The following is a 25348-nucleotide window of genomic DNA, read 5'->3' as shown; positions in this document are numbered from 1 at the left end:
AAACAAAAAACAAAATCCTATAAACTTCCCAAACTTCCAAACAAAAATAATATTAAAAGATCAGATGAAAACAATTTTTTATCCCTATTCCTTGGTATCCCAAACAAAAAGGAGTGCTCGGGGATGAACTTAAAATATTTTTTGTTTAATTCCTTATTCCTTGGGCTTCGGCTATTATATTTAATGGAAATAGTGGCCATGATATTCTTGTTTCTTTTTCTACTTCCTGACATGTAATAGGTTCAGTTTTTGTATACTTTCTGTGTACTTGGCTTTGCCTTGTTACTTGTCTTAATAAAAATTTTATTCATAAAAAAAAAAAAAAATATCTAGATCTTACATGAAACTTGATAAACTAGCTTACTTACTAGAACGAAAGATGACTTTCTAAAAGATCCCTTGCTAGTTTCTATGATGAAAATAAATTCTAAATATTTCATTACAAAAATAATAATGAATAAATATTATTCCATGAAACATTATCGTAAAAAATCTGAAACATATATTAACGAGGGTACCATGGATTGGGAGTTGGAGGTTATCACAGAGTTCTATGCGGCACTGTATTCCGTACGTATGACTGAGGGTACCATGGACAAGATGATTTGGAGCCCTTCCAAAAAAGGTAAATTCACAGTCAGATCTACATTTCACAAAGTTTTAACGAGCCCAGGCATGCCCACATTCTCATGGAAAAGCATTTGGCAGACAAACGCTCCTTCAAAAGCAGCTTTTTTGTTTGGACAGCAGCATTGGGCAAAATTCTCATCACAGATAACCTAAGGAAACATCGGGTAATGGTGTTGGACTGGTGTTTGCATGTATAAGAAAGATGGCAAATCAGTCGACCATCTGTTTCCACATTGCAAGGTGGCCAGGACCATGTGGGACAATATTTTTACAAGACTTGGATTATCATGGGTCATGCCTCGTAGACTAGTGGATTTTCTAGCCAGCTGGAGAGGTCTCCGAGGTAATTCACAAGTTGATGTATGGGCCAGTAGCGCAGAATGGGGCACTGTGCCTTATGTTGCTGTATATGGGAGCAAAATGACAGAAGCTTCGAAAACCATGAGGGAACAATGGAGGAGCTGAAAGTTCTTTTCTTTAAAACATTGTTTTCATGGGTGGGGGTCATTGTTTGTAACGGACTAAGGGCTGGTTTGGTTACACAAAACAAAATTATTTCATTTTATCTCATCTCATCTCATATAATCATTACAACATTCCCAAACTCCCACATAAAATATAATAAACAATTCAACTTTTTCAAATTCTAAAATAAAAATAATATTACAACAATATTTTATTCATCTTTCTTTTTTTCTTTTTTCTTTTTTGATGTCGGAGAACCTCTCCAAAGCAGGGCCCTTCAGACCCACCCCTGCAGAGTAAACCTCGATCCCGTGCATCACACCCTCGGAAGTTTCCCTACACGGAACTGGTTAAATCGCTGGCTTTTCACCAAGAGGTGTGGCCCCTAGAGATTGTTTGCACCCAAGGGGATTTGAACCTTGGACCTAGGGGGAGCATACCCCAAGCCCAAGACCTTTACCACTTGAGCCAACCCCTAGGGGTTTTTTATTCAACTTTCAACAAAACATCTCATTTCATCTCATTTGAACTGCGTAACCAAACAAGACCTAAATGTCCATGATTTTCTACTATCAGTTGTGAACTCTAGTTAGGCTTCTCATGTATACTTTCTGTATACTTTGGGCTTTGCCTATTCTTATGAATAAAATTTCTTGATTACCGATAAACAAAAACATATATTAAGTTGTGTTTGTAGAATTTTATTTATACATGTATGTAGCAACTTATCGAAATATAATTTTATATATAGTTATATTTTTATGATTTTTTGAATCTCTTTTAATTTCATATAAATGTGTCACACAGTAGAAAAATTGGCTCCCCTTAAAAAAATTGTTGGTTCCGCCACTAGTAGTCCCACTACGGTCCCGCTCATCAGAACCGTAGACTTTATTGCAAATGCGTAGACTCGGATCAGAATGAAGAGGTACAGTCCATTGATCCGAAGGTGTAAACTAGAAATGTTGTAATGAACTGACTATGTATATAGTGTGTTTTGGAGAGAGAGATGGTTACGTGTTTGTGATGGATGACAATGTTATAGCTTGTGGTGTACTTATGTTATATATATATATATATATATATATGTATATATATATATATATACTATGTGGTTGCAATGTTAAGTTTAAATTTGGGATGTAATTTTTATCTAGTACAAACTGGTCTCGTTTGGTTAGACAGATGAGATGAGATAAATGATGAAAGTTCAATAAAATATTATTAGAATATAATTTTTTAATACAATTTTTATTTTGAGATTTAAAAAGTTGAATTGTTTTTTGTATTTTGTTTAAGAGTTGGGAAAGTTGTAATGATTAGATGAGATAATTTGTATAACCAACCGAGGCCTTAATATATCTACCTATCCACTGCGAATATTTCATATTGTTAGTATCATGCTAGGTGCATGCATCTTAACTATCATGAACGTAAGGGATGTGTAACCAGTATTGCGTCTCCTGACGTCTCGATTTTTTGTCAAATCCCAAGCAAAGATCAGTGGCATTAGAAGGTGGTATTAGAGCAATACAATCATGAAGATCTGCCACAAATCACCTAGGGATTTTTGTACAAGAGTTTAGGCTTGAAACGCTAATATATTTGTTTGAATCATCCAAGATATTGTTAAGTTTGTTTGGTAATATGCTTAGACTTGTGCCTCAGGAGGAACAAATGGCACGTAATAGGGGATCTATAGAACAACTACCGGAAGGAGAAAGGCGTGAAAATGATCCTCTAAGGGACGGAAGTCAACTGATGGTAGAGGCCATTAGGATGATGGAGATGATGAGGCAGCAACAAGAACTGCTACAACGATAGTTAAACCAACACCACCAACAACAACTGCTTTTGGATAGTGAAGTGATCTCAGATGATCTGTGAATAGCAATGAAAAAGTGGTGAAAAAGTAATAATAAAATATTGAATAGTAGATCATTCCACTACCCAAACACAGTCTTAGTGTATTGACATCCAAGCTTCATGGGTATTTTAAGGAACTTCAATTGTAAAATTTATTATTTCAATTGAAGTATGATCTCAAATGCCACTTGGGCAAGGGGAAGTCATGTTCAAAACCTTGACTTTCAAGAGAGATAGATTCCCTCCTCTCTCTAGAACCCAAACAATAAATGAAACAGAGAGGAAATGCTCCCTTTCCTCACCTCCCTCCTCTCTTTTTCCTTCACCTCCTCACCCTCATCTTCTCCAACCTTATATGAGTTCCCTCATCCTTTTTCTCCATTTTTTACTCTCATGTTTGCTTTTTTTTTTTTTTTTTATCTCACTTCTGGTCAAACTTTAGAGGAAAGATCTACAATACTCTGTCCATCAACTTCATATACGCCCACCACCAATGGAACCCTCTCCCCGAGATCAACCATGGTAGGCACCTCCGACCTCCATATCACAAGCGCTAAGACTTCACCCGCCGTCACCCATGCATGCCACAAATAGTGCCCTTTTTTGTGTTTTTTTTCTTTGTTGCCCGTTCCTGTCATGATTTCCCAATTTTTAACTATGTTGCATCTTTTTTCCTCCATTTTTCTTGCTTTTTTCCGAAAGGAAAAATCTAAATCAACCGCCATCCACTACTCCACCATCGACACGCACCCCCTTTGTGGCCTTGAAACCCACTGCTCTATCATCCCCCACCACCAGCATAGAAATATCCCCTATGAGTGGAGCCGACGCCACCTGACATATCGCCGCTTCTCAGGCCTTTTCTCCATTTCCAAGAGAGTTTTTTGTTCTCTCTTTTCATGAGTTCTTACTTCCTATTCGAGGATCTGGAAGACAAGGGTGTGGAAAGTTCTATCAGATGCCTTTGGGCAATCAACTGCTACATCTTTATCCAATGCGTCTTCACATCGGATAACTGCAAACCTCTGCGGTTTTACATTCAAAATCGTCTTTTGGCTGTCACTTCCTTGGCCTACTCAAGGAATGTGGGCCCAAACCAAGCTTTAGCTCCATTACCCTTTTCTTGTTTTTTAAATTGTATATATATATTGATTGTAACAGGGTATTTTGTCAAGGTTCCCCACTCCCTCATTTTGTATCTTCCTTTGTAGGTTAATGAAATCTTACTGGCTCGGGCTTTCCTTGGATCGTTACAGATTATCAAAGCCAACTTCAACCAAAAGCGTGGGACTTGACCCATGTCACCTACAACAAGCTGGGCTAACGAGGACGTCATGGATGTAATGGGGAGAGATTGTAATATCCTAAACTTAGAACAAAATGGTGGTGAATAGGATTCTACATTGCTTAACAGGAAAAACTTATTGCCCTTTATAATGATTTCAAGAAACTCCAAATGTAACATCGACTAGTCATTTAAGAGTATCAACCTAGGTATGTATCCATCACTAGTACTTAGTAGTTATTAGGTGTATCTTGTATATACTTCCTATGTACTTGAGCTATAACTTTTACTATCAATAAAGTTTTACATTTACTTATATAAAAAAAAAAAAAAAGATATGGTCTGGGCTTTCCATGGGTTATTACAGTCCTCGTTGCACCCTCTCACACACAGTGAAAGAGAGCTCTCCCCACACTGCATGAGGGACCTCCCTACCACCACACAAGGATCTCCCCTCATCCTATGGTGTGGATAGGATAAGCGAGGATCTCCCTTACCGCAGACGGCACAAGCCCTCTTTGCAAGACATAAGAGTATGGAGGTGGGTGATCCCTTCATGCATAAGCTGAGTTACCAAATAGGATCTTCAATTGCATTCTAAATCAACATCCTAATAAGCACAAGATGAAATTTTGAACTAAATTCCAAAATCGGTAGCATGATATTTACTGATAGGCCAGTAATTGCTTGAAAAGAATTGATAAAAACCTCCTTACCTGATCAAATTTTCGTCCTTGGATGATATCTGCAAGGGCAATACAGGATGCCTCACGAGATCGCCAAAGCCTTGACCCACATTGTATCAACAAATCATCAATAATGAGATCGAAGTTTTCATCAATTGTTTTCTTTGAGTCTGTCACTAGTGACTTCCAGATGAGGGCCATTGCATCCTTAAACATTCCGCGAACAAAAGGCCATGAGTAAACAAGAAGAGATTGTTATATATTTTGTCATATCATTTGAAATAAGTGGGAGGTAGAAATACCACTTTTGGAATCATACACAAGACTGCCAAAAAAACTCAATAATGTCGACATGATGTTGATACATTATGAAATATGTAATATTTATAGTGTGATAATTTGTTAAACTAGTGAGAGCCCTCAGCAATGTACCTGCACATTTTTGTCAGGATCATATTGGTAACGAACAAGCCTAGGAATCAACAAACGTAAGTGTGGCTTAATAGCATCCCCAGCTTGCTTTGCTATCTTAGAAAACCCAAAAGCAGCACCCCTCTTAGAATTTAAAGAAACTTGATAATTAGCAAGATCCATAAACTTATAAATTAAGTCTGGCTGCCCCATCTCATTTGCTAAGCTGCAAAGCTCCTTATATGTGCTCAGCTTCCCTCCACTAAGACTTTCACCAATAGCACCATCTTGAAACACTTCAGAATCTTCAACAAGCTGCAATACAAAAAAGCTGGAACCTCAATCTTAAATGCAGAGAGAGAGAGAGAGAGAGAGAGAGAGAGAGAGAGAGAGCAATACAATATATCAGAATGCCAAAATACCTTGATGGCTCTTTTCCTCTTCCCTGAACCAGTCAGATTGCTTACAAGTGCATTCACCAAATTTTTCTTCATTGCTGCATCACCAAGTTCATACACTATACTCATGCCATGTGAGGCCAACTCTTGTGTGAGTTCATTTTGTTCCCCAAGTAGTTGTGAGAAAGCCTCCTGCACTAATACCAAATTATTCAACCCTCCAATCCCAATTCTGGTATTACAAGAAGCCAGAAGCAACAGAATGTCCTAAGAACAAATGGCATCCTCCACTTCCTTTTTTTTTTTTTTTTTTTTATAAGAAAGAAATTTCATTGATCAAAACTAGGCAAAGCCCATGTACACAGGAAGTATACAAAAGAGACACCTAGTTACGTTCTAGAAAGCTGAAAAATGGCATTCTCCACTTAACCATTTGGTGTTAAAAAACAATAAACAAAACAATTGGCTGTCCATATTTCTCATTGACAGCTTCAGCATTTGCACTATTTACAGCAGAAAATATCATCACGTTCAAACAACCGAAGAACTGAGAATCTCACTGTCATGCCTGAGCCTGAAAATTTCTAAACTTTGAAGGTGTTTTTTGAACACCAATACAAAACCTGTCTTTTCTGACAACTCATTTACAGAAGATTTGAAAACTGAGAAACTCATCCCTACAATCAATCTACTAAAACTTTTTTGATGGGTAATCAAGAAGATTTATTCATAAGAGAAGGCATAGCCAAGTACACACTACTACAAATTTGTGGTAAGTAAATGATAAATTTATGCATGCTGTCCATTCTGACAATCTGAGTTCCAAGTTGTAATTTTAAAAACATGTTTATGACTAATCACATCATATAACTTGATCATACTTGGAAATACACACTGATTACTAAAAATAGATTTTTAAGACCATGTTAGAAGCCAGGAGTAGAATAAACCCAGCGCCGTATACACCATGAAAGCCACTCGCAGTGACTGTCCAGACCTTTTGGAGCAAGGTTCCAAGTCTCTAAAGGCCATAGGTCGTAACCCAGTTTGAGTCATTGCTTGTTTAAGGCACAAATTGGACTCAAAGAGAATGACACCACAATCACAAGGCAGGTTACACATCTCACACTTTCACACACATGCTGTCATGTATACAGACACTTGACCATGACAGCCTAATACCTCACTTTTAGGCCCAACAACAGACCTGGACAGAGACCTTAGAAGGACTATAGGACCCCACAAATGAACTAACTAGCCTAGCACAATAAACCTTTCCAACCACCTAAACAGTGGCATATACATGCTACAAGCAGTAACTTTAAGGGAATTTTAAGGGCCTTGAGTCTAAACGATGGTAAGTATAATCTAGCTAAACAGGTATCATTGCATCTAGTACACGAGTTTCATGTTTAACATGGGTAAATGTTGTGATTAATAATGAATGAAAGTATAAGTTTCTTTGAAAACACATGTAGAAACGAAGGAAATCATATATGTCCAAGTATGCTATGTAACAAGGGACTTTCAGCATTAGCTCAAGTAAAAAAAAATGCCAAATGGTAATAGCTACAGATATTTTTATTATGTTGCTACGTGTGGAAGTTGAGCAAGCTAGGAAGCAAGGTCAGTATGCCTTTGTTTCTTCAATTTCAATAAAATGTTTCTTTTCGAAATTTGTGTTTAAGCAGTAAATCTTTTTCTTTGGCAGCCCAATTTATGCATAAAAAATATGAAAGAATGAGAATGTAAATTGTTTGTGCGTATGCTTCCACTATGTGATGTGAATATAATAAATACTTATGTTAAATGATGAAAGAAAGAAAGGAAAGGAACCTGATATGACTGTATGAGCAACATAAATGAATTTTAAATGTTTTCCTCAACCATATGCCTGTTGAGCAATATTGGTATGAGAGGATCATGTGCAGACGGCAAGCCATCTTTTACAGTCCACCAAGAATGGCTCACTCAAGAACACCTAGTTTATAGAGTGATTTCCATCTCCTTGACTAGGTTCCACCTATGGCTGCAGGCATGGAACCATGATGTTCAAGTTCTTATACTTGGGGCATAAATGTGCATTGCCAACCAGAGATGAGGGAAATGGTTTGTGATATGTGTAATCATTCTTGAAGTCTATGCATGGTATTTAAAGGTGAAGATTTGTTTATTATCTTGTTTCCTGTAGGATGTATATACTTACTAAGTACTTACAAAAATATTATTTATCAAAATGTATATACTTACTGAGTATCCACTCACTTTATTTTTATGTTTTAAACATCCCAGGTATTGACGAGATTGAAGATGGGTCAGTAGGCTAGACTTAGCATTGGAGACCATGATCTAGCCTTTAGAGTAATTCTATTATTCGAGAGTTTTATTTATGAGGACCTATTATGACATTAAGAATCTTTATTCAACTTTTCAGCTTATGGATTTTCCTAAACTTTTGATTATTTAAATTTTATTAATAAAATTTTCTATTATGTTTAATTGTTTACGGGTCTTTTATAACCTGGCTCATGGATTGGAAATGAAAGAAACATATCTAACCCTACAGGGAAAGGGGTGTTCTACTTAAAGGGAAGCCTGAGCAGAATGTTATAGAGAATCCTAAAGGCAAGCAACGTCTACTCCCTTGGTTGTGCTCTATGAAAGAAACTGAGTACAAGTGGCATTGACTTCAAGAATGAAACTTCAACAAGGGTACACAATGGATCTCTGTTTTATTCTAAAAAACTATTTCGCACGCTTCAAAATTCTTAGGCAAAAGCTAAAACAATTCAACCTCCTTGCAAAGGAGATGCTCATTTCAAATAAATTACTCTCTCCCAACCAGTCAAGGTAAGAATTTTGGAGAGGAAGGCACTTGTGAAGCCATAGTCTTATTAGAATCTGCCACATGCACTTCATGCATTGTCATAAATGCCGTACCTCAATTTTTCTTAACTTTGGTCAATTACCTTTGTGGGGCGGCTGCACTATTTTCATAGCAATCATCAAAATTATGGAATCTGGAATTCAAAATCCACAGAAGTACAGCATCATATTTGGGCATTTAGTGAGGTTCATAGAAGTACAATATTTCAGGAGTTTAAAGCATCATATGTTTCATCTTTACAAGGGAAATTATAGTAAAACCTCCAGTTTAGAGGATGCTCTTTCATTCTTTCACATACATCAATGGAGGCTACTCTTTTTTAGGTCCATACTCTTAAACGAGGGGAGACGAGCATAGCAAAGAAGGGGAAATGGTCCTATCTAAATCTCTTCGTGTTCCGCCATAAGAACATAAGCAAGAGTTTCATGGATTAGGAGTTGTGGAAAGGACTTTGATTTTCTTATCTTTACAAGTTAAACTTAGTACCCCGGATTTCGGTGGACAGAAAGTTTTTCTTCTATGAAATATGCTGGCTTCTACTTTTTCAATAAACAGAACACAAACAATAATGACCAGTTCAGCAATCACTATTTCTTCATTCTTTCCAATTTCTACAGTTTCAAAAAATTTAAATTCCAATGTACGGCCATCTCATAAAACTGCAGCACTGCAGAGATCATGTACGAACTGCCTTGAAATTGAGTACACATGCTGCCATCAGAAGACCAGAACACTCGGCAAAAGTCCAGTGCAAGCGGATAACTCTCAAAAATATGAAAGAGAAAAAAAAAATTAAGGTGAATATTTTGACTTCTAGTGCAAGGGAAAACCTGAATTTCAGGAAGCATTAACTGTATGGCCTGTTGATGGCCACAATATATTGTTAGTGATAGCAGCCAGACAGTTCCGGCACAGCGCTCTTCTTTTCTGGTACTGTATAAAAGATCGTCAAAAAGCTTTCGAGTAATTGCATCTCTAACCATGGTGCTATAATCTTCATTCAGCTCAATTTTCCCAGTAGAACTATATTTTGAGAGAGATGCGCTCACATCTCCAGTAAGGAACTTCGAAGGCATGGAAAGAGAAGTATAGTTCGTTTTGAGAATCACATCAGCAGTCACAGGTACACCGCCCCATATAAACGATAGAGCCTCCCAGAAGCAAAGAGGATATCTTCGACCTGTACAACCCCAAAAAACGCGATTATTAGTGGTTTTCCAATCATAGAACTGAACAAAACCTGCCAAAGTCGATCAAATTTAAAATAGAGGTGTCAAGAAATAAAAACAAACTGAGAACCAAATTTCATGTACAAGTATATAAAATCAGAAAGTAAAATGTGCAAGATAAAGAGGAATGAAATATCCATATTGGCATTCATACTCCTGTTTTCAAATACATTTGCTTCCGATGAGAACCAACTCCTAGACAGCACCCCTCAAGACATATATATAAGCATTTCCTCATTTTCTGTGAAGTTTATTTGACTTCAAAAAATTCAAATATCTTTTTGCAACCTTTACCTTAGGTAAAGTGAATAAGATAATAAACTTCGTCTCAATTTTTATAGATATGGCAACTAAGGCTGCTGTTTCCGTTATTATATAATTTTAAGACAAGGTCTCCCCCATATAATATTGAATAACTTATGGATTTAACCTAGACCAACCAGAATATGCACATATTTGGTTGGATCAGTCTGCTGTTGACTGGAGTAATTTTTTGTGAAGCAAAAAGAGAAATGACCATCCCTGGCCTGGTTTTGGCATTAAAAAACTGGAAAAATGATGCGGATTCATTTCACTACTTATGAATGTACAGAAGCACAGTCAGTACTAAATGGAAAAAAACTCACCTTAGATCGGCTGAGACTGAAAATCAAGTTGAGGGCAATATTTAGAAGTGAAGATGATGTTTCCTTTACACAGATATGTCCTATGGATATAACAATCTTTGGGATTGCTTTGATATCATCACCAGAGAGTAGCTTCCTCAACTTTTCTTGTAAAACCATCAGAACGTCAACTGCAGTGTAATAGATGGGTTAATGATATCTCAAGTCTTGGTGCAAAAGTATCACAACTGCCGTTTAAGACACTAGATTTCAGCAGAGGGACAAAAAATTCACCTGAATTAGAATCAATAATAACTGGGGGCAATGAAACACGAAGCCCAATATGGCCTAGTGCCTGCATTGCAACTGAGGCCAGTGGTGCGGTCTCAGAAATAACAACATCAACCAGGCACTTAAGTGTATTCTGAAACAATGACTCTGGAATCTGCCAAAAAATGTCGGACAAAACTACAAACATAAGTGCTGAAACAGAAACTGATTTTCAATATGATTTGCTAAATTAAGATCCATTTATTTCAAGCTTTTCTATTTAAAAGAACACTCTCTCTCTCTCTCTCTCTCTCTCTCTCTCTCTCTCTCTCTGTGATTGCTGTTCGGTCCATGGTGATTGTCGCTGGAGACTCCTTGTGTTGCCACTTTTCTTTGTCCTTCTTGTGATTTTAAATTAGTTTTGGCCCATGGGATTGTTTTTTTTTTTTTTTTTTTTTTCATTGATAGGTAAGTTTGGCCCATGGGATTGTTGAGTAACAAATCTTTTTTCTTGGCAAAGGAGGGTTTTTCAGTCTTACAAATAACCAAATGATGCAGAGGGGTAAGCTCTCGATCCCTCTCCCTCTGCCTCTCACTCTCCCCCACTATCCCTCTCTCCAAATCTCCCACTCTCCCCCTCCCTCTCCCTCTCTCTCTGTGATGGCTGTTTGCTCCATTGTGAGTCTCGCCGGAGACTCCTTTCTAACCACTTATTGTGATGATTTCATATTAGTTTGGTCTATGGGTTTGTTGAGTAGCGTACCCAATGAAGCCAATTCTTTCGAGTTCTGGGCAAAGGAGTGGTTTTTAGATTTACAAATAACCAAATGATGCAGAGGGGTAAGTAAGATTGGTATCCATGAGTATGTCTGTCTGGTCTGGCTTCTAAGGATAATGAAGACGTTGCACAAGGGTCCAAGGAATTTGTGAAATTGTCTAGGGTGGGAAACAAAGCTTTTCTTGCCCAACAGTGTTCTAATCCCAAATCTCCCTATAATATCTCCCTTCCGCATGTTACCTGGAAAAAAAAACCATAAACCAACCAGTCCAACACTGTGATCGATTTTGTATTGGAAATTTTAGGAAGCAACACTACAAGGTAAGTAGCTTGATTATAAATTAGAATTAATGTACGTTAGTTAGTTATATATATTATTATTAAAGCCAATTCTTTGGAAGTTAGTGTTTACGTAACACGCATGTCATGATATTTGCAAGCACGTCATTCATCATGTTTCATTTTACATATTATATTTATGTATGTATTATGCATCTAATGCATCTCACATTGCATAAAACATGTAAGCTTTCATACAATCAAATGTAAGATAAACTCCTAACAGCTAATCAGATGGTCATTCAGATGCATGATACTAATGCGAATTTATGGGTGGACGTGCAAGCCACAAACCTAAGCGTGGTCCACCATAATATACTAGCATAATATTAGTGGCTCCCCATGCGGCCGCGGATGTGGGGGCCGGTGTACAACCTTGCACACAAGGTTAAGTGTGTGGACTAGTAAGATAAGTATGATAAGTAAGATAATTCAAGATAAGTCATGCGTAGCATAAGCATACGTATGAATGATCATGATTTTAAGTTCTCAGTATGAAATGTTTTATGAAAAAATCTTATAAGTATGTTTACATTATGATGGGTTTATTACTGAGTCATCGACTCATTTTAGTTTCTTTTTATGTTTTTAAACCAACCCAGGTCAGAATATTTATGAAGGTAGAGCTGTAAGACAGAACTTAGTCCAGGGAGGCATGACAGTGGCCTAGATCATGTACAGAGAGTTTAAGTTATGATTTTTTATGGCACAGTTTTTAAGAAATTTTAATAAATGCTTCCATGCACTCTCATTTATTTATTTTTTATAATTAAACAATTGTATTAATAAAAATAGGCATAGCCCAAGTACACAAGATGGTATACAAGAAGTAACACCTATCTAGGAGGGGGAAATGGAAATAAGAAAATCATAAAGATCAAGGCCATTAAAATCAACAACTTTGGCCCATAAAAGCAAAGTTCTAACAAAAAATAATCTCAACTCCTCTAGTGTGCACTAATTCTTCTCAAACGTTCGGTCATTACACTCCTGTCATAAGCACCACATAACACAAATAAGTATCATCTTCCATATAGCTGTAATTTTGGAAAACCGCCTAGATTTGTCCAACTGGCCAAAAACCGAACCACTGTAGCAGGCATAACCAAGCTAGCTCTAACTGTTTGAATATATCATCCCATAAAGCTCTGGCAACCTGACAATGCAAGAGGAGATGATCCACAGTCTCGCCATTGTTTTTACACATACAACACCAGTCCACTATGATCATCACACATTTCTGCAAGTTGTCCCTCGTCAAAATCTTGCCCAAAGAAGCTATCAAGCAAAAACGAAGCTTTGGGAGGCATTTTATTTCTCCAAATCGTTCTCCATGGAAAGTGGTTGTTCGGCAATTGTGTGAGAGACTTATAGAAAGATCGAACCGAGAATATACATTTTCTCGCCGGTACCCATCACAATGTGTCAGCTCTTTGAGGGCTCGGTTTTATGGAAGACGAGTCGAAAGAAGTTCTCAAAGCTTTCAACTTCCCAATCTTGGGCAGCCCTAGTAAAGCTCACATTCCATTGGACTAGGCCCCCAAATATCTCCATGAGTTCCGCCACTGGAGCTTCTTTCTCACCTGCAATCTTGAAGACTGAAGGGAATGAGTCCTTGAGGGCATTTTCTCTGCACCACAAGTCGTGCCAGAATTTTATTCTTGAGCCATCCCCGAACACAAGTCTAGTGTGGCGGGCAAACACCCTCATCCTCATCTAATGTGCCTCAACACTCCCACTCTATATGCCCCTTGCACCTCCCTAGTGCTCCATCTCCCCCACATACCTCCAAATTTACATGCAGTCACCAACTTTCAAAGCTTCCGGTTCTTGATTGTATTGCCACAACCATTTCTGAAGGAGGGGCCCAATTGAAGACCCTCAAATTTCTAATGCCCAACCCACCAGAAGAAATTGGGGAACATACCTTATCCCACTTAACCACATAGAATTTGAATTCATCCCCTAGACAACCCCAAAGAAAATCTCAATGAAGTTTCTCAATACGGGCCGCCACGCTCGCTGGAATTGGGAATAATGATAAAAAGTAAGTTGGTAAATTTGACAGAGTGCTCTTGATTAACGTGACCCTACCCCCATTCGACAAGTACAATCTCTTTCAACCTGCCAATCTACATTCATATCTCAGATAGGCATGGCCCTTGAGGCAGCCCCCAGAGGAAGACCAAGGTAATTCATGGGGAGAGAGGAGACCTTACATCCAAGAGTGTTGGCCAGCTGCCGGATGTTGCGGATGTTACCAACTGGAACCAACTCAGACTTGGCTAAGTTCACTTTCAAACCAGACAACCTCAAAACAGAGTAGAACTGCCCTCAGTGCCCGAATATGGCTTTGTTCTGCCTCACAAAAAATTAGAGTATCATCTACGAACAACAGATGAGAAATGTTAAGAGAATCACCGACTGAAAATCCAACCACATAACCTCTATTAACCAAGGCCAAGATCATTCTGTTGAGCGCCTCCATGACAATGACAAACAGGAGTGGGGACAAAGGATCCCCCTATCTTAACCCACGGGAGCTGTTGAAGAAACCCACCGGACTACAATTCACCAACACCGAGAACTTCACTGTTGATATGCACCATTTGATCCATGAGCACCATCTCTCCCCAAAGCCACACCTCTCAAGCAAGTAAAATAGAAACTCCCAATTAACATGATTATATGCCTTCTCCATATCCAGCTTACATAAGACACCCGAGTTGCCAAATTTGAGTTTACTATGTAGGCATTTGTTGGCAATGAGAACAGAATCCAGAATTTGCCTGCCCCTTACAAATGCGTTTTGGGGATTCGTAATGATCAACTCCAAAACCTTCCCAAGGCAATTTGCAAGCACCTTGGAAAGAATCTTGTACACCCCATTCACAAGACAAATGGGTCGATAATCCTTCATCTCCAATGCCCCAATCTTCTTAGGAATGAACACAATGAAAGTGGCGTTGAGGCTTTTTTCAAATTTTACAACCGAGTAGAATTCTTGGAACACCTGCATTAAGTCCTCCTTCACCACATCCCAGCATGATTGAAAAAATCCCATAGAAATGCAATCTGGACCCAATGCTTTGTCTTTGAGCATCCTCCTCACCACCCCATGAACATCTGTCTCCTGAAACGACCTCTCCAACCAAGAAACATGCTGGTGGTCGATGGACTCAAAGGCTAATCCATCAAGCATAGGCCTCCACCCCACCTGTTCGGACAACAAATGTTCAAAGAAACCAACAATATGTTCTTGAATCACAGGGGCTTTTGTGTGGACAGCACCATCTATGTTCAACATCTTTATGGTATTAGTTCTCCTATGCAAATTGGCCACACTATGAAAAAACTTCGTGTTTCGGTCACCTTCTTTCAACCACAATGCTCGTGATTTCTGGCGCCAAAAGATCTCCTCCAATGAGGTAACCCTCTCTAATTCTGATATTAATTTAGTCTTCCGGGAGCTTTCTTCCATAGAGAGAACCCGACCCTCCTGTACCTGCTCTACTTCCTACAACTCTGCCACCATGGACTTCTTATGTTCAGCTATATCACCAAAGGATTGGGCATTCCAAAGCTTTAAATCTTTTTTCAAAGCTTTTAGTTTGCCCTCAAAAATGAAACTAGGGGTGCCATGAATCTAGTATGAGGACCACCATTGTCTGACCCTTTCAACAAAAACCTTATGTTTTCAATCACATATTTTCAAATTTGAAATACCGAGTCCCTCCTTGAATACCATCACAATCCAACAAGATAGGAAAGTGGTCCGAAGAGAGGCGAGGAAGTCACTTTTGGCATAGCTCCGGATAATGTGTTTCCCACTCTGAGGAGACTAAAAATGTCCAGTCGAGACCACGTTTGATTGTAGGACCACGTGTATGTTCCTCCCATAAGATGAATGTCCACCAAGCCCAGCTCGAAGATACACTCCAAGAATTTCATCATTGCTGGCTGCAACCTAATTTCTCCTGATCGTTCACTTGAGAATCTTATAACGTTAAAATCTCCGCCAATGCACCATGGCAAGTCCCACCAACTATGCACACCCGCTAACTCATCCCATAACAGTCTTCTTTTGCTGTCCAAGTTCGGCAGTAAATACCAGCAAAGGCCCACCTGAAATTTTCTTCTGCACTCTTAAAGGAGCATGCCACTATGTACTCCCGATGTACTCCTCAATTTTCTACACCACCCTTCGGTCCCACATCACTAATACTCCTTCTGAGGCCCCCACTGATGCAAGGTAAGCCCAATCTACATATGGACAGCTCTATAAGCTACAAACAATTCTTCTAGAAAAGGCTTTCAATTTAGTTTCTTGTAAGCACACAATATCCTCCTTCCACTCACAAAGCAAGTTTTTTATCCAAAGTCGCTTATTGGCCTCATTAAGCCCTCGGACATTCCAGGATATGATTTTGGGCTTTATAAAGAAAAAGTTGGCCCCTTCCCTTTCGATCTTGCTTTGCTTCAACTTCCCTCGTAGTTACTAGACCAAGTTAACCTCTTTAGCCCCCTCTGTTTTTTTTATCCCGAAGTCTTAATCTGATCTCGTCCAACTTCGATGGCCGTAAGCAAAGCCATGAATTGCTCCTCAAAACCCGAGCATTCAAGCCCCACACAGTGTTGGATTTCCGACACCATATGTAAAACCCAATCGGAAGCTCGAAGTTGATCTAGTAGCAGATAATTTAGGGGTGTGGGCTCCCCTACCATGTCAATCTCATCCCTACTTGCCCCTTACAACTCCACCGACACTCCCATCTCCCCCTCATCATAGGACCTGCAATCCTCTTGAAGGAAGCCTTGCGTGAAACTAAGGATCTGCAATCCTCCTGAGGGCCCTACATCGCCACCCCCAACACTTCCAACCTCTGTACACAGCTCTCGGGCCCCCTCTACCTGTTGAAAATCCATTGCCAGCCTGATTACCATCTGAAAACCCACCATCGGCGTTGTCTGTCCCTACTGTGTCAAAGATCCTAAGCTCGGCAGTGAGGGAATGTCGGGTAACATCCATGGGCAGCTGCCGTCAACCTTAGTCCACATCTCGGCACACAAAGTTCGTGAGAAACCCCCTGAGAGCCCTTCACAAGTGAGGAGACCACATGAAGATCCACTTTCAGCATCGTCTATCCATTTTGTGCCAGAGATCCAACACTTGGCAATGAGTGAACGTCGGGAACCATTTATGGTTCTACTGCCTTCAAAGATTCAACCATCGACTTCGCCATAGCGCCGTCAGAGCCTCCGTCGAAGTCTGACGGAGCCAATTCCATTGAGGTTGCTTGGTTCCCGCCGGTGGAAGGCCCTACATCACATGGGCTAGGCTCAGTCCCAAACCCTTTTTTTCTCCACACGGGCTGGTACCCGAGTGTTTCCTTGCCTCTGTTTTGCCCCATGGGCTAAGGCCCAAAAGGGTAGCCCAATCTTTGTCCAGCCTTCAGCTGCCCATCTGCTTGCAACATCCCAACATGACCAATTGCCTCCAAGCCCAGACCCAAACCTACCTTCTCCTCAACGCACCATATTAATAAATCTACCTTCCCCTGTAGTTCACTCAAATGGGATTTTACTTCCAAGAGTAATCTGTGCACGCCATCCTCTACCAAACCAACATGGTGCCTGCCACCACTTCCTTTCCGTTGTGTACTTGTTGTACCAACTATATGAGGAAATTTTCCAGTCCCATAGTCATTGCTGGTTCTTCTAGTGTCTCCTCTCTGAGCTGCCATAGCACCACTATCTCCACCCTTGTTCTACTCTTGGGACTGCAGTGGCGCCACTATCTGCACTAAGGCCTCCCTGTATGATCAAGTTTGTTGTTGATCCACCACTTCCACTGGCTTTAAAGCTACGCCACCTCTGGGACCCCTCTTATTTCCTCCATGTTCTGAAAACTCCCATAGCGCCTCTGCCATCCTCCTCCATCCCTGACCCTCCCTCTCTTCTGGTATAAAAATAAAGCAACGTCTACCACCACCATCGTACTCCACTAAAGCCATGTAGCGGCCACAGGCATTAGAACACCTCTGCGCAATGAAGCTTTTGTTCCCCTCCCTTGTCGTGGTGTAAAAATCCTTATTTTCGCCCTTCAGACAGTCCTCCATTGTTTTGGCTAGCCACTGCACTGTGGTAATCCCTAGCCTCATCTCTTGCACTACCTTCCAGCTCCTCTCAGTGATAAACATGGAGCTTCCATCCTTCGACAACACAAAAGCTTTTGATTCTATGACTAAATGTTTTGGGGAACCCATTGTCATGCAAATCACACCTAAATCTCTAATATTCAAACCTTAATCTCGCCGCTAATACCTCCATCCATCATTGAAAAATTTATGCGTGAAAGAACCCATGCAGAGAAACACTACTATGCAGTCATTGAAAAATTCATGCATGAAAGAACCCATTGTCATCGCTGCTAGACAGCATTTTGAACCCCCCATTTATGATTTTAGTATTTTAATTCAAAACGACTCTATTTATTATAAGGAATCTGTGTACTTCATTTCCTTCAAAATAAAAGAAAATATTTTTAGGTCAAGTTCAATAGTAGCACTCTGGCTCCCGAGAATTTTTAAAAGTGACTTTATTATTAACCCGGAGAGCGGGGTGTTACAAAAAGGGACCATCGAGTAAAATTGGGCACATTTCAGGGCCTCAACAAGAAAAAAAGGGTCCATTGAAGCTCTACTGATTTTGTCCTTTTATAATACGTTCTGATTTTGATATTTGGTTTTTGTTTCAATTGATTTTTTATTTTGTACGCTTCATTGTGGAGCGGGGGCAGAGGCATATGGCCACCCCAACCAGGTCGGGGTGCGGGAAAGGAGGGCAGCTACCCTCCCATATAGGACAGGTAGCAGCCCTGGTTGACACTAAGCTTTCCAACAGATATTGTTTTAAAACAGGGCCATAATGATAATCCACCATAAGACATACGAGGAAAACACACATGGCAACCCAGCAATGCTGCCAAATTGCCAGTGATAACCTCCTTATACAAGGTGCCCTCAATTCATAAGGAAAAAGATAATGATGCGACAGAAAGCATTAAAATATATAAGGTAGAAATGCAAATGTCCAACTCACAGTAGGCATTCTAGACATACAAGCTGCAGTGATGTATCCTATTGCACATAATGCTCCATGCTGAGTCTCAAACCTAAAGCAAAAAACAGAATAAATAAAGATTGAGATATTTAATATGATTTCCATTATTGGCAGCATATATTCAATTCCTTACAAAGTGCACTCAACAAACCTTAACTTTTGTGTTCCAGTGATCAAGGCAATCAGCTCAGAAATAAGATCAGTTGATGCAGATATAGGAAGAGCAGAGGAAGCTATTCCAAGTAAGCGTGCAGCAGATTCACGAGTATCCAAGTCGACATGACCAAGTAATTGCTTTAGCCAGGATGATTTTAGAGCATAGTGTGATTCTATCACCTATAAAGAGCAATAATATGTAAGAGATAAAAGATAAAGCAGAAAGAAGCAACCAAGCAAGAGGATCTGAGCCAACCTCAGGAACGCGAGATGCAACTGCTACCAATGCCTTGGAAGCATTGGCATGCAACTCAACAGAACCTTCAAAAGACATAGCATGCTCCAGTAGCGAACACATTGCCTCAACTGAAGACCGAAATTCAGATGATCCTTCTGAAGAGTTGTTCATCTCCAACTCTGACTCAAAGCACTTCAACAAAAATTGAATCATAACCACATATGTTTTTGATGTAAAAAGAAGCTTTTGTCGCCTGTTTTCCTCTGAATTCAACAACATAGGCTGCTGTTTAACAATATAATCCAGCATGTCACCAAGCTTTGGATATTGAAGGTCAAGATTTTGACTTTCTGTCCGCCCATCATCTTTAGCTAGAAAAAGGCCCTCTAGTGCCATTTCCCTAAATAACCAGAGGCAAAAAGAAAGAGGATGTCAATGTTATAATTTGTTGATAAAATCAAATGAGGATGCTGAGTATATCTTGTCATCTGAAAATGCAAGGGAACTACATGATAAGAAAACAACATATCATCATAGATCACTTAACAATAAAAAATAAAAAATAACGACAAGAACAACCAAAAGCTAAGTTAAATTTCTTACACTACACAAAATAAATAGTACACAACTATGGCATGCACATCTAAGAATCAGAACAATTATAATCAGATACTTACCATATATACATGTATATATATACATATATGAGAGAGAGAGAGAAAGAGAGAGAGAGAGAGAGAGAATTTGCTGCAAATAGAATTTTTTCTACTACAAAAGCAAAATGATTACCTTAAAAAAAAAAAAAAGCAAAATGAATAACATTACCTTATATCCAACTTAAAATCTGCTGCCCCAAGCATACAAATAAACCTACTTGGGCAATGTTGCAAATCATATAAAGATGTAGCCCATCTCAGAGCACAGAATCGTACTTCACTTTGTTCCTGTGAAACGCCAAGAAATTAGCCATCAAGTGGCAAGTTACCAGTGAAGCAAAAATCAAGAAATTATTATTCTTAAAAGGTAGACCAGAGAGCAACAGACAAACAAAGTTCGCCAACTGAAAATGCACAATACCTCTTGAGAATATTTCAGCAAAAGTGTCTCCAAATCCTTTAACACTGTTGTGGGGGCTCCCTGCCACTCAGATGATAAATCAGCTTAGATCAATACAAAGGGCAGGTGAGTGAAAATTACCAAAACGAAAGTTATTTTGAACGACCTAGCTTGGATATTAAATTATCAGATATTCTCAGCAAGCTAATTTTATTCAGGAAAATCTCAATTTTAAGGTACATCATAGAACAAGATTGCACTGGAAAGCAATAAGCATTCGTGCAGAGTAATCCACTCATATTTCCCTTGAATAAACATTTTAAGTATGCGTGAATTAACTCTGAGCAAGCCATGAGCATACTACTGACCAAAAAAAGAATCCTACTAAGGTTTTATTTCAGCTTTTGGCTTTCAATAGGCCTTCGATCTTCACCCTCCCCCACCCCAAAATAAAAAAGAAAACAAATTCAAGAGCACTGACTATTATTAGGGTTGGATTGATAACAGGTTGTATTAAAGAAGAAGAAGAAATGAAGTGATATGCTAACAATAAGGAGTGATGTTGATCACAAGTAAAGAGTAAATATTAACTTAAATAAATATAACTTAACAGCATATATATTTTAGATACTACTTATCAAAAAATACTGGAAATTTTTTTTGTGTTCTTTGTTTAGATGGTCTTCAGCTATTGTACTTAATGGAGGGGCTATCCATGAGTTTTTGTCCTCATTTTCCTAGTATTAGAATGTATTTAGGTGTTTCTTTTGTATACTTCCTGTGTACAAGGGCTTCACCTATTGCATTTGATGAATAAAATTTTTACTCATAGAAAAAAACGTAAAAAAAAAAAAACAATATATATATATATATACACAAATTAGATACTAAACTTGAGGATCTACATGTGGACCTTGTGATGGTGACGTGCTGGTCATACATTAATGTCCAAAATAGACAGAGCTGACATGTGAACCTCTATCGATCAGAAGCACTATTGGACAACAATATCGAATACTATGTTAAAGATCTCCAAAGAAAACACCTCTAAGAACCTCAATCTTCTTTCTCCCATTAACACGTGACCTTTCCCTACACATATCGGTACAACCTTCAACAGTTATTTATTTGTTGACCACTTGCCTAACGAAATTCTGAACTGTGGGAATAGGGTGGAAGAGTTATAAAATACACTTGATAAATAAAAAAATTTCCCTACCATCGAACTGACCATTATCACAGAGGAAACGAACAATCCACATAACCACAAATAAATTGCAAAAACTGAGATTAGTGAAGCATTAGCAAGAAACAATAGCTTGTGAATAAATTACAAGATTAGGAAGAGATATGATTCACTTCAACAAAGTTTTTTGATAAGTAACATGATGTTAATGGTCAGGAAAAAAGTGGAGAAAAACTAGCTAACCTTGTATGCCGCAGCAAGGGAATTGGTTGCTTCTTGAATAATGAAACGAAGAGACTGAGGCTCCACTTTCAATGCCTCAAAAAGTCGAACGGCCATGTCAATCTTATCACTAAGGTGAGAGAAAAAGTTGCCATTAGAGAATTATATATGCAAAGCTTAATTAGAAACAAATAAAGAAGAGGTGCAGGTGATAAACCTGAAAAGGTGAGGCATGCGCTGTGAAAGCAATCCAATTGCTTGAAAAGCAAAAGTTTTGGTGTCCCTAGTGGTAGCATCTGGATGAATTTAGTAAACTAAACCAATCAGCTTGAATTCAATAAATACTTATTATATACATATAGAACAAGTCAAAAACTTCAAATGCAAGAGAATACCTGATTCTGAAATTGAATAACTGTCAAGCGACTTCAGAATTCCAGTCAGTATAACAGGGCTGATAAGCTTGAGCTGCTCAATTTTTGCCTGCATAAATTAAATTTAAAAATGAAGTGGGAATAACAATGTCAAAATCAGAACTCATACTTACATAGATTAATGTGTTTGGTTCCCAAACTCAGCTGAGCTAAGCTGAGTCTAACATTCAAACACCCAACTCTCAAATTACTAAACTCATCCCAACTCAAAACCTTCTTACACGTGGGACCCACAACCTTTTTCAATTTTCCATAAAAAGTATTAAACTCATCTTAACATCCAAACATACTTTAAACTAGGTTTACATGAGCCCCATATAACTCCCTCCACTACTCAACTCACTATTATTTATAAAGAACTCAACTCAGCTCAACATCCAAACGCTAAGGGTCCATTTGGCAACACAACTGTTTTCAAGTATTCTCAGATATTTCCTTCTCAAACACAAAACACAATTCAATTTCAAAACTTCCACTTTTTCATCTAATCATTACAATTTTCCCAAACTCTCAAACAAAACACAAAAACTAATACTACTTTTTTAAATTTCAAAACAAAAATAATATTCAAACAATTTTATAAAATTTTCATTCAACTTTTTCTCTCCTTTCCCAAAACACAATAAAACATCTTAACTCAAACCATTTCACTACTATTCACAGATATACTGAGATATTCTAAGTATCCAAACGGACCCTTAGACATATTTGTTATAAATCAGCATATATTACAGAAATAAGTTACTCCAATAAATCTGTGTTTTTGTAGAGAAAAATAGACTACCATGTTTGGATGCGAAGTTTTTTTACGTTTTTTTTTTTTTTTCTCTCCAGAGTCTCAACATTTCTCATATCTTCATTCAAAAGCATGCAAAACTCAAAAACATCCCACTCGAAAACTTTATTGCTCCTCATCTCAACATATGTTCACTTCTTCAATCAAAAAGCATTAAAAACTAAAAATAAAATACATCATAACACAAAAATAAAATCAACGGGTTGGCCACCACAGGCCCACCTTGTGGTGGTTGAGCCACCATCGGCCACCCAATGGGTGGCTCAAATCAAGTGGCCACCCCAAAGCCACTTCGTGGTAACTAGGGCACCACGGTGTGGCCAGACGTGTGGCCAACAGTGGCCACCCCTCGTATGTGATCATGTGGTCACCTCAATAAGTATTTTTACTTTTAATTTACATAATTAGTTTTTTTTCAAATTTTTTCTACAAAGTTCCACAATTCAAACATATCATGAGGTGGAACCCACAACTTTCACAAAAAACTTCATCTCAAAGTTTTTTCAAAAATTGTCATACTTTTTCTCCACTTCTCAACATCCAAACAGGCAATAAGTATCTAAATATGAGAAACTTAAAACATTGTGGCTTAATGCACATATGGGCACATAGAATACATCAAAGTGTGTACATTGCTGAGCAACCTGTACGTTACTAGATCTTGCATTTTTCAGCAGAGATAGACCATTATAAATTTCAACTGATATTGACTGTCTTAGTAATCTCATCTTACTTTCCTTTTTTCCCCTTCTACACTAATCAATTTCTTCTTTTTCAGCTTCAATCCAATTTCAACCTGAACTCCACTTGATTTTGTACAAGTTTCTGTTTCTTCTCTACGACTCATCTTCTTGTCATTGCCTTTTGCACCTTGCCGGAAATAATGGCAAGGAAAAGCAGCAAATGACCAAACTTGAAAATTTCTATGCTCGTCAACACGATCTACTGATGCTTCATCCAAAAAAGCACAAGGAAAAATTTACCATTAGGAAAAGCAAACTAAAACGATGCAGATTTAGAAGAGACCACCAACTAACAGGTTTTTTGCAATGTCCTTTTTTTTTATGCCGAGGAACCTCTCCAAGGCAGGACCCTTCGGACCCACCCCTGCAAAGTAAATCCCGGTCCCGTGCACCGCACCCTTGGAAGTTTCCCTACACGGAACTGGTTAAATCGTTTAACCCCTAGGGGTTGGCTCAAGTGGTAAAGGCCTTGGACTTGGGGGTATGCTCCTCCTAGATCCAAGGTTCAAATCCCCTTGGGTGCAAACAATCTCTAGGGGCCACACCCCCTGGTAAAAAGCCAGCGATTTAACCAGTTCCATGTAGGGAAACTTCCGAGGATGTGGTGCACGGGACCGGGATTTATTCTGCAGGGATGGGTCCGAAAGGCTCTGCCTTAGAGAGGTTCCTCGACATTTAATAAAAAAAAAAAAACTTGTCATGAACTACTGAAATTAAGGGTTAATATCAACTCCAGAAGAATCATGGGCTTCAACAGAGACATCCCAAGAGAGGGTAAATCAAGTACACCCATAATAAACCAATAACCAAGGCCCAAGTCGGCCTGTCGCATTCTATCCCATTAGGGGAAGCTAGAGTTGAAGTCGCCACCTTTTTTTTATAAGTAAAGTTGAAGTCACCACCTTAGGAATGTGTTTTCTTTCTTAAGCGCTAGGGGGACATTAAAGACTTTATGTTAGCCTGACATTTAGCATTAAAGACAAGGTCTATTGTTCAAGTTTATGGTTTGTACCATATTGATACATTTGCTAAGTGTATTACTTATGGTAGGGGACAATGTTACCGTTGTACAGAAGCATGGTCAAAGGTGGTCCGATGTGCCAAAAGATACTCCAGAATTTACACAAAAAATGATGGTGGTGATCTGCTTAACGTCGTCTAAGTAGAAAGTGAAGAGCAAAGTGTCTTAAATGCTTGAAGGAAGACTTGGGAATTTTGAAGAAGACAGTAGAAGCACTTATGTATAAAGTGGATATGGGCCTTGGCCTTGGCCTAGGCCTGGACATGGGCCAACGAAAGAAGAGACTAGAGAATTCATGTGGTGGGTTGTTTATAAATGGGCCAAAGCCGATCAGGCCCAATAAAGGTAAAAGTAAAATTGGACTAGGATGGACCCACTCAATTCACGTACCCAGGAAGAAATAGATCCTAAAACGGGTCGGGCTAGCTACCTTTGAGAGGGGTTCAACATCCGCAACCGTGAAAGCGCCACCAGAAGACCAACAACTCCGGCCTGGGGTGAGACAAAACCTCTCGTCGGAAACAC

General features: G+C 38.9%; 1 protein-coding gene across 1 annotated transcript in view; it reads right to left on the bottom strand.

Annotated features, from left to right (window-relative positions):
• LOC121239618 (proteasome adapter and scaffold protein ECM29) overlaps window positions 1-25348 on the bottom strand; it is a 57878-nt gene that overhangs the window by 19585 nt on the left and 12945 nt on the right. Inside the window, 15 exon segments of the mRNA XM_041136894.1 lie at window positions 4963-5139; window positions 5365-5658; window positions 5766-5933; window positions 9459-9781; window positions 9784-9808; window positions 10484-10653; window positions 10757-10907; window positions 18951-19023; window positions 19123-19307; window positions 19384-19765; window positions 20191-20309; window positions 20443-20502; window positions 21851-21959; window positions 22047-22125; window positions 22225-22312. Coding sequence (XP_040992828.1) covers window positions 4963-5139; window positions 5365-5658; window positions 5766-5933; window positions 9459-9781; window positions 9784-9808; window positions 10484-10653; window positions 10757-10907; window positions 18951-19023; window positions 19123-19307; window positions 19384-19765; window positions 20191-20309; window positions 20443-20502; window positions 21851-21959; window positions 22047-22125; window positions 22225-22312 — 2403 coding nt within the window.

This window comes from Juglans microcarpa x Juglans regia, chromosome 7D (genome assembly GCF_004785595.1).
Source record: "Juglans microcarpa x Juglans regia isolate MS1-56 chromosome 7D, Jm3101_v1.0, whole genome shotgun sequence".
Classification (NCBI taxonomy): Eukaryota; Viridiplantae; Streptophyta; class Magnoliopsida; order Fagales; family Juglandaceae; genus Juglans; species Juglans microcarpa x Juglans regia.
The sequence above is the reverse complement of the archived record's forward strand: the minus strand, read 5'-3'. Positions and strand labels throughout refer to the sequence as shown.